The sequence below is a fragment of the Mastigoproctus giganteus genome, chromosome 11 (genome assembly GCF_048544385.1).
Source record: "Mastigoproctus giganteus isolate SK-2022 chromosome 11, ASM4854438v1, whole genome shotgun sequence".
In the NCBI taxonomy this organism is placed as follows: Eukaryota; Metazoa; Arthropoda; class Arachnida; order Uropygi; family Thelyphonidae; genus Mastigoproctus; species Mastigoproctus giganteus.
Genome location: NC_143585.1, coordinates 134,431,129 through 134,445,651, shown reverse-complemented (window position 1 = coordinate 134,445,651; position 14,523 = coordinate 134,431,129). Strand labels below are relative to the sequence as shown.

At 37.0% G+C, this 14,523-nt stretch overlaps 1 protein-coding gene across 7 annotated transcripts in view; it reads right to left on the bottom strand.

The window, feature by feature from the left end:
• Positions 1–14,523, bottom strand: part of kn (EBF transcription factor knot) — a 356,137-nt gene that overhangs the window by 82,665 nt on the left and 258,949 nt on the right. For all 7 annotated transcript variants that reach the window (XM_090385236.1, XM_090385237.1, XM_090385239.1 and 4 more), the window contains one exon: positions 11,576–11,693. In XM_090385236.1, coding sequence (XP_090241362.1) covers positions 11,576–11,693 — 118 coding nt within the window. The remainder of the gene's footprint in view (positions 1–11,575; positions 11,694–14,523) is intronic.

The following is a 14,523-nucleotide window of genomic DNA, read 5'->3' as shown; positions in this document are numbered from 1 at the left end:
TGAAATAAATAGCGATCATCTAGTTGATTCAAGAAACTAATCCTGTTATATATACACTACATGATGTCCACGATTTCCTATCTTTAAGAGGAAAATTAAATTTGCATACTGATGCAATCGCTCTTGCTTTCTCACTCAAGTTACCTAAAGGAATTTTGATCTTACTCATCAGATGCATTTTTACCCCTGGCCCTTTCACAACACAAGCAATCAATATCGCCTGGACTTGATAAGGATCTGAGGACCGTCTTTTTACTTCCAAGCATCATACCCCCCCACACTTCCTTATTCCTATCTCTACCGACACGCTGTGCTCATTATAATGCTTTTCGCTATCCCTATTTCGTATTGCACCATGCTTCATTATACCTAAATAGCAACATTAGTTGAGCTAACCAGGAAAAGCTCCAGTTCACAATTTATTTATAACATTCTATAATTCTAAACAAAGAGGTTAAGTTTTGTATTTATTTAATTTTTACTACCTTAATGCATTACATATAATTATTTATCTACGTCTATAGCATGTGATTGATCGAGATTGTTGTTTAATTCATTGTATATTGAATATATACAATGAATTCAATATATATGTACATTGAATTACAAAGTAACCACAAGTACTCTTGAACAGAATCCACGTGTAAATTTGCTCGCATCACTTAATCTAAGTCTAATTAGAGATTTTCCTATTCCTCCTATATTAACTAGGGCAAGCCAAGCTGAGAAAAACTTAAGCATATACAAGATTTGCTTTTTTGACAGACAACATATACAAGTTCTTTTGTGTATGTCGTCTGAGAAAAGCTATCCCCACCCCCCAAGTTTTTAGTTGTTATGCCTTTTAAAGGCAAAGTAACGTAGTACACAATGGTGGCAGATATCTCGTTTCGAAGCGCAGAACCTAATAGAAATAGCATGAGGGCAACCCTTACAAATCTTGTTGCTATTCCCTGCACCTTTTCCTAGCTCTATAATGTTCCTAATTTTATTTCCTTTTGATTAAAAAAAATTAACTTATAGTGAACGTTTAAACTAATTTTTATATTTTTTATGTACTGGGAAAAATATGTAAATACGAAGCAGATATACATATATACGCGATGATCGCAATAATGTTTGTCGAAATCAGAATAAGAATGGGTATCAAAGAAATGGTTATGGGTGGAATCGGGGAGCTGTGAGAAAAATCATTACTGGGAATGATGGAAGAAAACCCCCCGTCATTTTACGATAAGTAGGCGCTATTAACTACGTATATTTCAAAACACTGTCTACTCGCTTATCATATTAAATTCACACAAAAAAATAATAAATAAATAAAAATATCACCCCAAAGTTCTGCAATGACTGAAGTCATCATCTGTGGATCTATTTTTGACTGGTTTTAATTCTCTGGTCAGACACCGGTATGATTATGTAAGGTTTTGTTGACTTCCGATGAACAACACCTTGCGTAGTCCGTAATCCAATAGCATGACTGATAAATACATTATAAATCTAATGGCAATTTAGTGTAATATTTTTTGTAACACATGAATTTATATTTTTTCTTTCTCTTTTGCTACCCCAGAGTGAAATTATTACGATGATCATACATTTAACAACTGTTTGGCTTCATTTATCAGCGTGGGATTCATTGTAAGTCGATCTCAGTCATCTAGATATGTTTTTTCTGGGTGGCAGCATTGGACATTTCATCGCGTTCTTTTAACTTTCCTAATCTCTATAGTTTACACATTCAAGCTTTTTTGTGATTGTTAGCCACTGACATTCCTACCATGAGGGGCGAGTTCTGAAGAACGAATAATAAAGATTCTTGATCACTAAATGAAAAGGTGCTTTGACTGTCACTAAAGGCAGAACAATCAAAGGTAAGACAATCCCTGAAAACACCCGTGGATTACAAAGTTCGCTCGGTTTGTATCAAGAAACGTAAATATATTTTGTTGGAATTTGGTGAAAGCGCCTTGATTACTCGGTGTTAATATTTACAAGCCCACGAAATACAAAATATGGACAATTCATTCATGGACGAATAAGAAATAGTTTGTACTTTGTCGAAACACAGTAACTGAGTCAACGTATGGAGTGCCTACTCCCACAGGTCGAAATTGGAATCATTCTATATATATATATATATATTTATTTTAGTCTGTAATTTCTGTTTCTATCTATCCTTGCAACTAACCAAAATAAATTGTAGTGATATCCAGTTCTGTGATATCATTATTTTCATAGGCATGTTAGAAATATGAAAAATCTTTAACGAATGAACCCGTAAAATTCTCATAATTTTATAAAATATTTAAACAGAAATTATTATAAAATAAGGGGACTTTCTACTACTACTGTAGGAAATGTTGAACAATCATTAATTTACAATGTCTTTAAATCAATAGTTATGTAACGGTTAACATCGCTTTCTACTGACTGAATTTTCTATTGGTTATCTCCAACAGAAAAGTCAGTTAACTGAGTCTCAGTACATGGACGGGAAAAAGGCAAACAGTAATGGCTAATCAAAAGAGAGAGATTTCCACGAACACGCCTTCAAGAAATAGGAGCCTCTGTGTATTAAAGAAAAAGCTGTTGATTCGGCTAATTTTATCAGTCTCAGGTGGAAACTTACGGCGAGATGACAAATAAGAAAAGCATGCTGACCTATCCACCAGAGATCTATTACGGGGCACGTGTTCGCGTGTATAGCTCGACTTTACTGCTAACTGTATGCTCCTAGTTAATAAAATTCCGCATCTGCGGTGTCTATTGACCTCCGAGGCCGAATATTCTGCGGAAAGAGTTGATAATGTAGACAGAGGTGACAAGTCCCACGAGATCGATGAGGCGATTCCCACAGTTCGTCGAATATCAGCAAGGCACCACCCACCAGCGACCTTAGTACAACGCAAGGTAAACTCAATAAACTGCACAACATATTACCTTCTTCCTAATCACTGGGTTACCATGGATGGTAGCGGAGATTGTGTGCAACTGCGTAATATTCACTAATGGAAGAAGCAAACTAAAATAATTATGGTGTGATGACGATAAAGTCGAGATATACTTTCTGGTTCTGTTATTAGATGAAGACGACGTGTGTGTGTGTGTGTGTGTGTGTGTGTGTGTGTGTGTGTGTGTGTGTGTGTGTGTGTGTGTGTGTGTTTTGGGGGGGGGGGGTAGAAAATGTTGTACGCATTGGATATTTTTAATTTAATCTGTAATATATTATTTTTGTAAGGAAAACAATACTCTCATTTCGACCTCATCTATTAGGATTGCGCGAACATACAGCCGACCAAAGGGAAATTTTACACGACTTGCCTTAATGCGCTATTCAGTTACAAAACTGCTACTATCTTAACGAACCTATTGTTAGTATTGCTTAATAGAGTTTTTGAGAGAACCAATTCGATTATGCTAAATGAGATATGCACTAAAATACTGAATAACAGCTTGCGGATGCAATGGTTGACTTCTTGAGGAGTTTTGATGCACTGTAACATAGATAAATAAGATGACACTCAGCTAAAACCACTTTATAGTTCCTTGATCCTATTTACACTGAAGTTTCGAAAAAAAAAAAGCAGAAATGTATTAAAATCTGTTAGTGCCACCCACATGTGCTGCAGTAAGACTGGTACAAGGTATTTACGAACACTTCTGATATTAGAAATAGAAAGTAATCTTGATATCCTTAAAAACGTCCTTTTACCTTGTAATGTACCAGCTAAACTATGGTCACCGGTAACTTGGCTCTATTTGAAGTCTATAGTTTTACATCAAATTAAAATCATGGGAGTTAAAATCCGCCCTGTTTTGTTTTGTATTTGTTGACAAGCGAAATACTTGTAGTCCGATTACAAGTATTTCGCTTTGAGGAAGTGGTGAATACCAGACAGAGATGAGGATTTTCATTCTCGATATTCGGGGAAAGTCATTTGACGTTGAAATTATCGATTCGTAACGATCATTGTTAAAGATGCCTCCACACATGCTTTACCTCAGAACATGGCTTGTAGAGTAATTTTTAGACAGAAAGCTCGTCAAACACAGCGAGATTTGGGTTCACTACTCTTGGAGTGAAAATATGCCATTGTGATACCGCTAATATTCACTTCATATCCACCTCATCCACAATAGATATGGATTGAATTATTAGCGATATCAGCTTGGTTTTGATTTGGTTTCGGTTTTTTTGACGCACCAGCAGCTAATCAGCTTGGTACAATTCAATGCAGTGCAATGGGATTCACCCTAGGAACTACAACCACTGTGGGTGAGTGTCAAAATCATGGCTGAAGTTAGCCATCTTCTGGCTTTTGCTATTCTAAGGTGCATATATGACTGCTGATGGTTCTTATGTTTTTCTTTTTAATGAAAAGTCAGCTCTTACTACATGCACCTTTCAATACTTTCCTTAAGCATCGAAACTTTTTGATATTTTTAAAATTTGTTTGAAATCATAACGGTATGCGTTTGCATGTAAAAGACGTCTAACAGTGTTTAGAAAATTTCCTGTTTTTTTTTTTAATTTTAACAAAGCATCTTAGTAATGATTTCTTAACTGCAACAGTTGGTTGTTTCAATAAGATTTAAACAAACAGCGCAGAAGATGATGTAATGAGAGAGGAGGAGGTTGTGCTAATGAATTGACTGATCTTAATCCAGGGTGGTTTTAATTTTAGCAAGTTAAAAAATGGAGAGAAAAACGAATGCGACGCACTGCAAGACAAACCTCAAACAAAATAAAAACGCTCGCAAGCCAAAGTGTTTATTTTGAAAGAAGACATCCACTTCGTTAGCTATAATTTTTCTGCAGCCACTCATTATTTAAAAGTCGGTGTTGCTTTTTCTTACTGACGGACGTTCAAGAAAGAATTAGTCAAAGAAATCGGGAATTATAAGGAATCATGCTAATCAACAATTTATGCTTACTTTAAATCCCTTATCAGTAGCTTTTTAAATCTCCATACAAACGCTTAAACTTCAAACGAGAAGGAAATACACCTCGAGCTCATTCGGTACAAAATTGTTCAATCATGGAAACTCATAAAACCATTTGGAGCATTTTGTCGTACTTCTTTGAAGTGACAGGTCTATGGAGAGAAAAATGCGAAGAAAAATGTCGTTTGCTGTAAATATGATATTAATTTCTTTATGGTAGTTTAATAACAATTAACAAAGCTGTTATTTTCTCCCCAGATGTCCTCCCTGTTAAGTCTTGATAATTAAAAGAAGCTAAAGATTAAAGTGTGTGACAGTTTTAAGCAGAGTATGACAGTAAATATATCTGCATCATCTCTCCTAGCTACGCAGTTAACTTCTAATTGGCTCAGAAGTATTAATCTCATAATTACAAGCGCATTTCTCTTAATAAACTTTCGGAGTGCGCTAATTCGCAGTTTATTAAGTTTCCTACAGGGTTCTTCTTTTTCAAAGACTCATCTCCTTAACTCGAGAAACAGATGCAACCTAAGCTCCTCTTTCTACATACTTTTCCCTGCGTTCTCTCGTCTTTCCTATGGCAAAAGAGAAAGTTGAAGAAAACGAAGGAAAGATTTTCAGAAGCGGTTCCCCCATCGATCGAACAAATGGCGACCACACAGCCCGCAGCTAAAGCCAAACGTCTTGAAACTCTAGGGAGTCAGTGGTGCCCGAAATAGTTTGACGTTATTGTGACAGGAATTAGCGCCACAGGCATTGCTTCGAGTTCCTTCAACTCCGAGGGGCTACACAGAGATGGACATCTAGTCTGGGGAAACTGGGCTGCTTCTGGCAGAAGTGCAGGTCAATAAGTGTGATTGAATGTCCGAGGGGCAGTACAAAGATGAGTCGGACTCGATTAATCAAAGCATGTCCTCCCTAAGGAGATGGCCCGTGCCTTACGCTGGCGGCGAATCAAGATGATTTTCGGAACAGCCAGCGAAGGATTTTGGGCAGAGTCCACGTGCTTCTAGGTCTACCTTTTTTATTGCGCACGAACAAATTTTCTGACATGAAGTCAACTATAGCGAACCCATAGAACGGTGAGGTCTCATGGGGAGCCACCATGTTTGCTCTTACTTACGAACTTTGAATTTCCTTCCTTTTTAATGTTCCTCTTCGGATACATCTGTTTATAAAGGGGACGAAGGCCTAACTTATTTTTTTGCATGAATAGATAAATACACTTAAAAGCACGGAATTTCCGAGTGAGGCGCATGCTTTTTTTGTGCGACTAACCTCCGGATACTGCGTATATAATGGAATATTGTATTACGTTTGAATTCTACGATTCCTCCAGCGTACTGATGAATGCATGTGTCCGCAAATAAAAAAAAGGGGAAAAAATGCGTCAACTGTAGGTGGAATTCGTGTTGTTGTGGGAATCGTGGCATAGATTTGAAAGAACACGAGCCTTTGTGGAACCCGGTCACTAGTTATTCACCAAAAGAGACGGTTGTTCAGAAAAAATCAAAATGCAATTTGGATGGCCCAGAAATTTCCTAGATTTGACATCTCCCTCTAAACGCTTTATGCTGTTTACCGCTCTCTATAAGCCCTCCTTTTATAAACTCTTTCAAATTCAGAAATCGAAATATTTCTGAAACATCCGCTTATGTGGAGACTTGAAATTATGCACAGAATTCTAGTGCTGTTGGTTTAAAAAAAAAAAGTCTTAATCTCTTGCGAGTCACAGAGGGTGGAAGTATATTCGAATAACTGGAAAATTAACTTACATCTTATATATATATATATATATATATATATACACACACTTAAACTATACCAACTTAAACTATATATATATATATATACACACACACACACACTTAAACTATACCAACTCCAATCAAGTTCGTTGTAAAACACTGTCAATCGTCCTTTTAATGTATGTTTTCTAATTCTATGTACACCCTTCTAGCCAACCAGCTGCAAAGGGCGTAGAATCAAACTTAATAAACTGAATAATAATAACAACACTGATCTAATATTACTGCATTGAATTTTGTGATAATATTTAATGCACCGCTTTACCATGTTTTACACTACTCTAAATTTTCATTGTTGATTTAGAAAATATTATATTTATATTAGCTTAAATTAGAAAGGTCTTTTTTTTTTATTATAAAATAATCTCTGCATTGTCATTTACTATTTTTTTTAATCGGTCTTCATTGAAATCCCTATTCTTTTCAATACATGATTTAAGGTTCAAAAATCTAAAAGAAAACTAGACAGGCTATGCAGCAGGTGCTCCAACATTTCAAATCCAAGGTCTGTTAACCGGGTCGGTAGTTTTACAGGGAATGTGAGCCTTGCGTATTGCAATGAAACTCCTTTACTCGACACACCACCTCCCCCCCCTATCTCTCTTTCCTAATACGCTGCTAAAGTTTATTTTCATGAAGATTGCAATAATATTACACTTCGTCTCACTGCAGTATTATTCTTTTACAGATTTCTTAAGGTTTTACTCTCTCAGAATTTAAGGAATCGAATTAAAAACAAAAAAGAATTACTGAGCATCGCTCTATCATGGTGCCGCCATCTTTATAAATTAGTTATTCGCACCACGTTTGGACGAAACTGGCTACAAAACATCGTTCCTAGATGTTTAACTGTTGATTTGAATAATCATTGTGTACACGTATATCGTACTTTTGTTCCATTAGTTATCACTTTAACTACTAACTGTGGTATTCCAGAAATGGATTATAAGGCGAAACTGAAAAATACCGTGGTAGCCCAGAGACAGACTTAACATTAGAAATTCCTTAATTAGGCCTTTGACTGCAAGAATTTTAAAAACATATAAGTTAAGCACAAAAAATCATGTTAATATGCAGCAAAGTTCATTAAAAGAGAAAATAAGTTTGCAAATTGGCATTCCTACTACATCTCATTGTGAAACCCTTCTTAGCACTAATACTCTGAGTGTGTGTGTACTCAACTACTGACCCACTAATAAAGGGACAAATATCCCTGAAACGGTTACGTCTTTGTGGTGGTCGCACTCAAATGAGAACAAGTAACAATAGTCTTCTCTACTTTGGAAGCAGTACTTATTTGCAGTGCAAGGCTAGGAAACTCACTGAACGGTTTCACATTATGTCGTAATAAGGATGTTAAAATTTGCTAACAAAGTTTGCCCTTAAATGATCTTTACTGCATATTAACATGGTGCTTTGTGCACTAACTTATACATTACAAAATGCTTGAGCTGAGATTATGCACCATAGGGAAACTGGACAACTGCTGACCGATAGTCATGTCCTGGACGGCTGTCTGACCCAGATAAGCGACCACCTACGCAAATATGGGACTAACTGGCTGACTATTCACAGAACAAAATTATATTTAAATTACGTGCACAGTAAAGCCGAAGTCGAAAACTAACCATCTTTCTGTCCCCAAGGTTTTCCAACTATTCATATTTATCATGGGTAGTTTTTTTTTTGTTGAGAAAGATTTATTCTTTTAAGAAAGCTCAGTTTGCTCTAAGAATGAGATATTTTTAAGTACCACATTCTTAGAGTAAGTTGAGCTTTCGGAACAATCTGGTAGTTCCACAGAAGACATTATAAATGCATAATGGGTATTTTAATGATTTTCAATTGGCCAGTTGGATTACTTGCAAAGTGTAAATTTAAATAAAATGATTACTGCAGTATTATGTTACTAATTTTTACGTATCTGGTTGCTGCAATCCAAGAAAATATATTTTTATGAAGTTTAGCATTTTATGTTGTTCTTTCCGATAAAACGAATCGGTTGCTAAATATACTATATTTACTAACTATATAAATGGGCACTGTCCTGAAGGTGCACTTCCAGTTTACTCACATTACCATGGCATCAATATTTTTTTTTTATTTATGAAAACCCCAAACACGAAAGGTATTAGAACCTATAGTACTTATTAGCATGCATGGGTTACAGGTCGTAAAGATGAAAGAAGATTTACATTAAACTTAAATTTCTGTACATTTTAATTTTCAGGAAATACGTGTGAAGGGAGATCATTCAGTTCGAATTTTTAGCAAAAGAAGGAAGTTTTCTACTCTTAGCCTGTTCAAAATCTAGTTTGAATTGAATAATAACTGCCTTACAATTGTTGCGAGCTTTGGTGTGGGCAGAAAATGAAACTGAAGAATTGGAAACAAGCCAATTACGATATGCAACATTTTTCTCTTGAACAGCCGTAGCACATTTAGTGGAAAACCAAGGTTTAGGTAAAAGAGGAGATTTTATGATGGGTGTGAAATAAAGGATTTCATCCCTACTAAAATAATTTCACTGACGCGATCTGAGCAAATGCTGTCATCAGATTTGAAATAGTAATCCGACAAAGCAAAAGAAAATCTAGCAGATCATCCCATTTTGCATTCTTGTAATGCCAAACAACACGAGATAAAGGCTCCATTGGAGGAGAGACCATTCCAAGATGTGATCTGAGGTGCCTAGAGGACTACTCACCTCGTGTTCTTAAGGTTGTTTGTTAGAAGAAAAAGATCAAGAGTGTTGCCTGTTTGGTTAACGTTGCTTAGTATTCTGGTAAGTAAATGAACAATTTGTGCGAGGCCATTAGTAATTGCAAAAGCCTCTGCTTCACCACCAGTTGGATCCGCGTGATTAGAAAACGGACGCCAGTCGGAAATGTGAACATTAAAATCACCAAGTCAAGTTGAAACTTGACTAGAGAAAGTCAAGTTTCAACGTAAGGAAGACCAAGAGTTCCAAGTGATTTGTGGAGTTTAGAGAACAATAGAGGCAGCACATGAATTTGACAGAATTGGGGTGGAGAGATTTTAAGCAAGAGAAGATCGAAAACAGGAGATTCCAAATTGCTGGCTCTATACACACACGGACATATACACAAGTACCTCCTTTGAAGCGAAAGGATTCATACAGCGATTAAGTAGGACAACTCAGATGAGCAGTGGTCGAATCAACCGATAATTGTGTTTCTGTCAAATAAAGTATGTGCATTTTGGCAGACTAAGTGGACATCACTGAGACCAAGTATATTTGAACATGAACGAGGATGTATTCGGGAGGTTTAGAGCTTTTCGCAGATAAGCTTACTGTATTAATTTGACCATTCATGATGTATTCAGTAGTAAGGTGGGCAGGACATGTTGTATGAAGTAATGGCATATTTAGATATGGTGTAAACATGGCAGGAATGTAGAGAACTCTTTGACATAACTTGATCTGGCAGTGCTCCCGACATACGCACTACTCGGACTCCTTCCAGTCACTATCTGGCAGAGTAAAGGCAGAAAGATTATACACTAGCTGATCCGAAAGCCTCCCAGAGAGTTACGAATAGGTCCGGTCCGGTGGACTATCTAGTGGCCGACCAGCGAACACCGTTTTAGAGCAGCATCCTCGAAATGCAAGTAAGATTGGATCTCACCATGGTGTTATTATAACCTCAAAGGAGACATTTTTCTGTTTATCTGTACGACAGTATCATCACCTATAGAAGTTTCCATTTCAGTGATTATTGGGCAAACACCTACCAGTCTGAGTGATAATCTTTTAAAGAACTTAAAATGCAATGTCTGATAAGTTTTACTATTCTACAAGTAAAAAAAAATATATTTTTTTTTTAGGGAACAGTTTATTAGAGTGTCGGATTTAAGAAAACTTGAAGTGCCAGTTTAGGTTTGTTTGGTTTTTTTTTTTTAAGGAGCATTAGCAACTAAGGCCATATTGCTCCGGGTCATGCGGTGGTCATTCCCTGACCTTTCCGCATCCTCCGTATTTGGTGGTGACGGGCTCGAACCCCGGTTTAATCAAGAAGCGTGTGCTACGCACTGCTGCTCCTTCCCACCTGGCTACGGAGGCGCCTGCCAGTTTAGGACAATGTTCATAAACAGCCATGATTTTCTTCAATGCCACATACTCATAACTGACTTGTTAAATCCTTATAATAGTGGTAACTCCCGCTGTTCTTTCGCGGCAGAAAGCCAGATTTACAACACATCCCGACACTACGCTTACACAAAACGACAAACAACTCACACTTCTGGCTTTTACAGAGTTCTGTTTCACCGCACAAGAGAAAACAGCGCAGTTGTGGGAAACCATCGGTGGCATCCTCCCCACCCGAACACTGTTCCTTCACACCATGTGGAATATGCTTGGAGTTGACCCACGGGAGGAATTTGCGTGCTCTTTTTTCATGCCGTTGCTGAGTTAGTCGGTGCCTAACTCGGCAACAGCATGAGGTTTCGTTTCAGATGATACAGTATGTTGCGTAATATACCGCGTTCATTTATTTGAAGGCACAGAATAAGAAGTACACTCCTAAGAAGTTCAATGCTGAAAAGCTTTTAGTGGTAATAAGAATATATGCATTTAAACATCTATTTAGGGTATACGGCGTGCGCGCAATACGCCATTCAGTAGTAGGTTGATTATTAAAAAAAAAAAGGAACTTTCCTAAACATCTAAATAAAAATTAAAAAAAACTAATTGCAGAGCCAATAAATGAACATTATTTATATCGCACATAAATTTCAGTTGTACAATTTTTAGAATGAAACAAAAGACATTTTTTCATGATGTCAGGTGAACTTACCTTCCGTAGGATCGAGTCTTTTCGCTCTCCTGCCATGTTTGGAGTTATTGTGTACAAACATATTATCTGATACTGCCAGAAGAGGGCCTTCGACACTGACCTGGGTGGAAATGATAACCTGTTCAGAGTAAAACATGATAATTTGTAACCAATGGTTTGTAGCAAAAAAAAAAAAATATATATATATATATTTAAATAGTCCCCATTTTCCTGTAATGCGAGAGGTATTTGAAAAGTTTCTGCCTTACCATAGAAAAAAAAGTAAGCAATATGGAAATGAAACAACCTTTGCTTAACATAGTCACCTGTAAGAGCCTATACAACTGATGTACCGTTCCCCCCTTCTTTTTCTAGGCGCCTCCTACTTAAAACCACTGTCATGGTCCTCTGCATGAATAATACCATTTTTCCCAAAGTGCTGCCCTTCACTTTTTCTATTTTAGGGCCACTCCTGGAGAATAGTATGGGTGCGGCAATTAATAACACAAATCGTTTATTACCTGTATGGTTACAAGCCTGGGAGCAGATAGACTTCTCTGGACAGCGAGTTTCGTACAACGTTTGACCTCTAACCTCCCACGATATTTCGGCAACAAGGAAGGATAATATTCACTCTGATGGGGTATCACCCTTTCTTTCCGCAGCATCTGATGCCATCAGCTTGGTGGCTGATTGCGACCTTAGAAATTTCATATGACGAGGAAATCCTTCGTAGTGTTACGCCATGGTATAGTTTGTCCCCCGGATAACGAACAGTAATGAATTCAAATTTCATCCTTAATCACCAGTTGGCTGACTTTTTTTTTTTAAATCATGGACAAGTTTCGCAACAATTGTCTTTATATAATTCAGCCTCTTTCTGGATCTCCATTTAAATCTTTTAATATCTATTTAGCTCAAACTTTTTTTCATGCTAATTTTATCTGAGAACAATACGATATGCTCATTCACAGGATATGTTCCGCGTATTTGATAGGCATCGTAATCCATTCCGACAATCTTTCAAATTCAGATCGTGAACAGCACCGCACTGGAGTTTTGTGTAGGTAACAATCTCGGGTCGTCCAGACCTGGGTTCATTTTTGATGACTTTATGACCCTTTTAATTTCAGAAACCCAATTATTGATGACGTTGTACGATGGGCAATCATCATAACCTTGTCGATTTTCTTTGAAGACAATCCTTTCAAAATAAATAAATTATATTAAATAAATATAATATGACTTTTTTTTACTTTAAAAATTGGGTTACATGTATATATTATCATTTAATGTTATGCTTATTTTATTTTCAAATAATAAAGTGGATGATAGGCCAGAAACTTTCACGTACCTTTGAAACGTTTCTGGCCTACTTTGTACATAGTATTTCTTCAGCAAGCAAGATACCCCATTGCGTGGCACAGGGATGAGAAGAGAGCAAGAACAGTTAAAATTTCAGGAATAGTTAAAATTCTGGAACCCAATCATTGCCCTCTACGGTTGCAATGATCGTGTGTGTCAGGTCCATTACCTATTGTTCCACATAGAATCAAAAACACCACAAAAGACTACTGCACGCAGAAATGAAAGAACGTAAAACACATACAAAACCTAAGGTATCCAAATTGAAAACTTGTCATATCAAATGTAATGTAATTTCCGTTATGTCAGAGCAATTAGCAGTAAGTTTTTCTTTTCCTTGTTATCAATATTAAATTAGTTTCATCAATATCGTAAAGTGCTTAACTCCTTAAATTTCATTATACCTAACCGATGACTTACTGCAGTTCCAAGTTTGTGATTACTACGGTGGCAGGTATTCTGCGCTTTATTATCTAAACTTAATTGCTATCATTCCTCACTAGCTAAGTTCTTTTTGCTTCCGAAGAATAATTCTCAAACGGGACGCCTATCCAAATATTTTAGTTGGAACGTTTTTAGCATTTATCATTTCATCATAAGTTACTCAAATGGCGCACTTTCGCCCACCGAAGGAATTTAAATTCGGCCTCTCTAACTTAGTTAACTAAACTTATTTCTTCAACCAAAATTTAAAATAACTAAAGCAAACCAAATCTTCTGTGTGTTTTTTCACAATCGCATCATCTTTCTCACGTAAATCCATGAGAAGGATGATATGATGACCCATAAGAATGATTATGTAAGAGTACACTCTTACAAATAAAACGGAAACATTTTTTATCTGAAATAAATTAATGAAGAGCAGAGGAAATCGGGAATTAAGGTTTGAATATGGTAAATGTTAACGTTTGAAAAATATGGATTAGAAATCGGGAGGTTATAAATGTCTGAAGTAAATAGCAGTTAAATGGAGACCAGAAGTAACTCGTTGTACAAAGAAGGTGAACAGAGTAAACAAAAACAGTGGCCTGTACTAGAAAAGGAGTGGCATTTGCAAAAGACGAGAATGGGTTGCAACGAGCAGGGCACAATAGGATCATGAAATAGAGTTATGAAAAACGGTTGACGTAAGCCGCGCAGCTCGAAAACGAAATTGAATGAATGGCCAGTGTCGTCAAAAGAAGAAGGCGCCCGTGTGGCGATTTTAGGTAAGTTGGCGACATTGTATTAAAACTTTTCTTTCACTCCTCATCTAGACCAACTCAGGATTAAGATCAGGAAGTATGCTGCCCAAGTCTCAAGAGTTGCCCGGAAGGACTGGGGCTTAAAGAAGAGAACGCTGTCACTCTTCTATAAGGCAGTTTTCATCCCGGTTATCACCTATGCTTCTGGAGTCTGGTACAAGAAGGCCAATACCGTAGTAAACAGATCGCGCCTAGGAACTATCCAGCGCTCTCTTCTCCTTCTGTCCTCGCGTGCCTGTCGCACTGTCAGCACCCATGCGCTCCAGGTCCTCACTGGATCTCTTCCACTGGACCTGGAGATTGTTCGTCATGGGTTGCTCTACCAAATAGCCAAAGGAAGAGCAGTTACTTGTGCAGGTT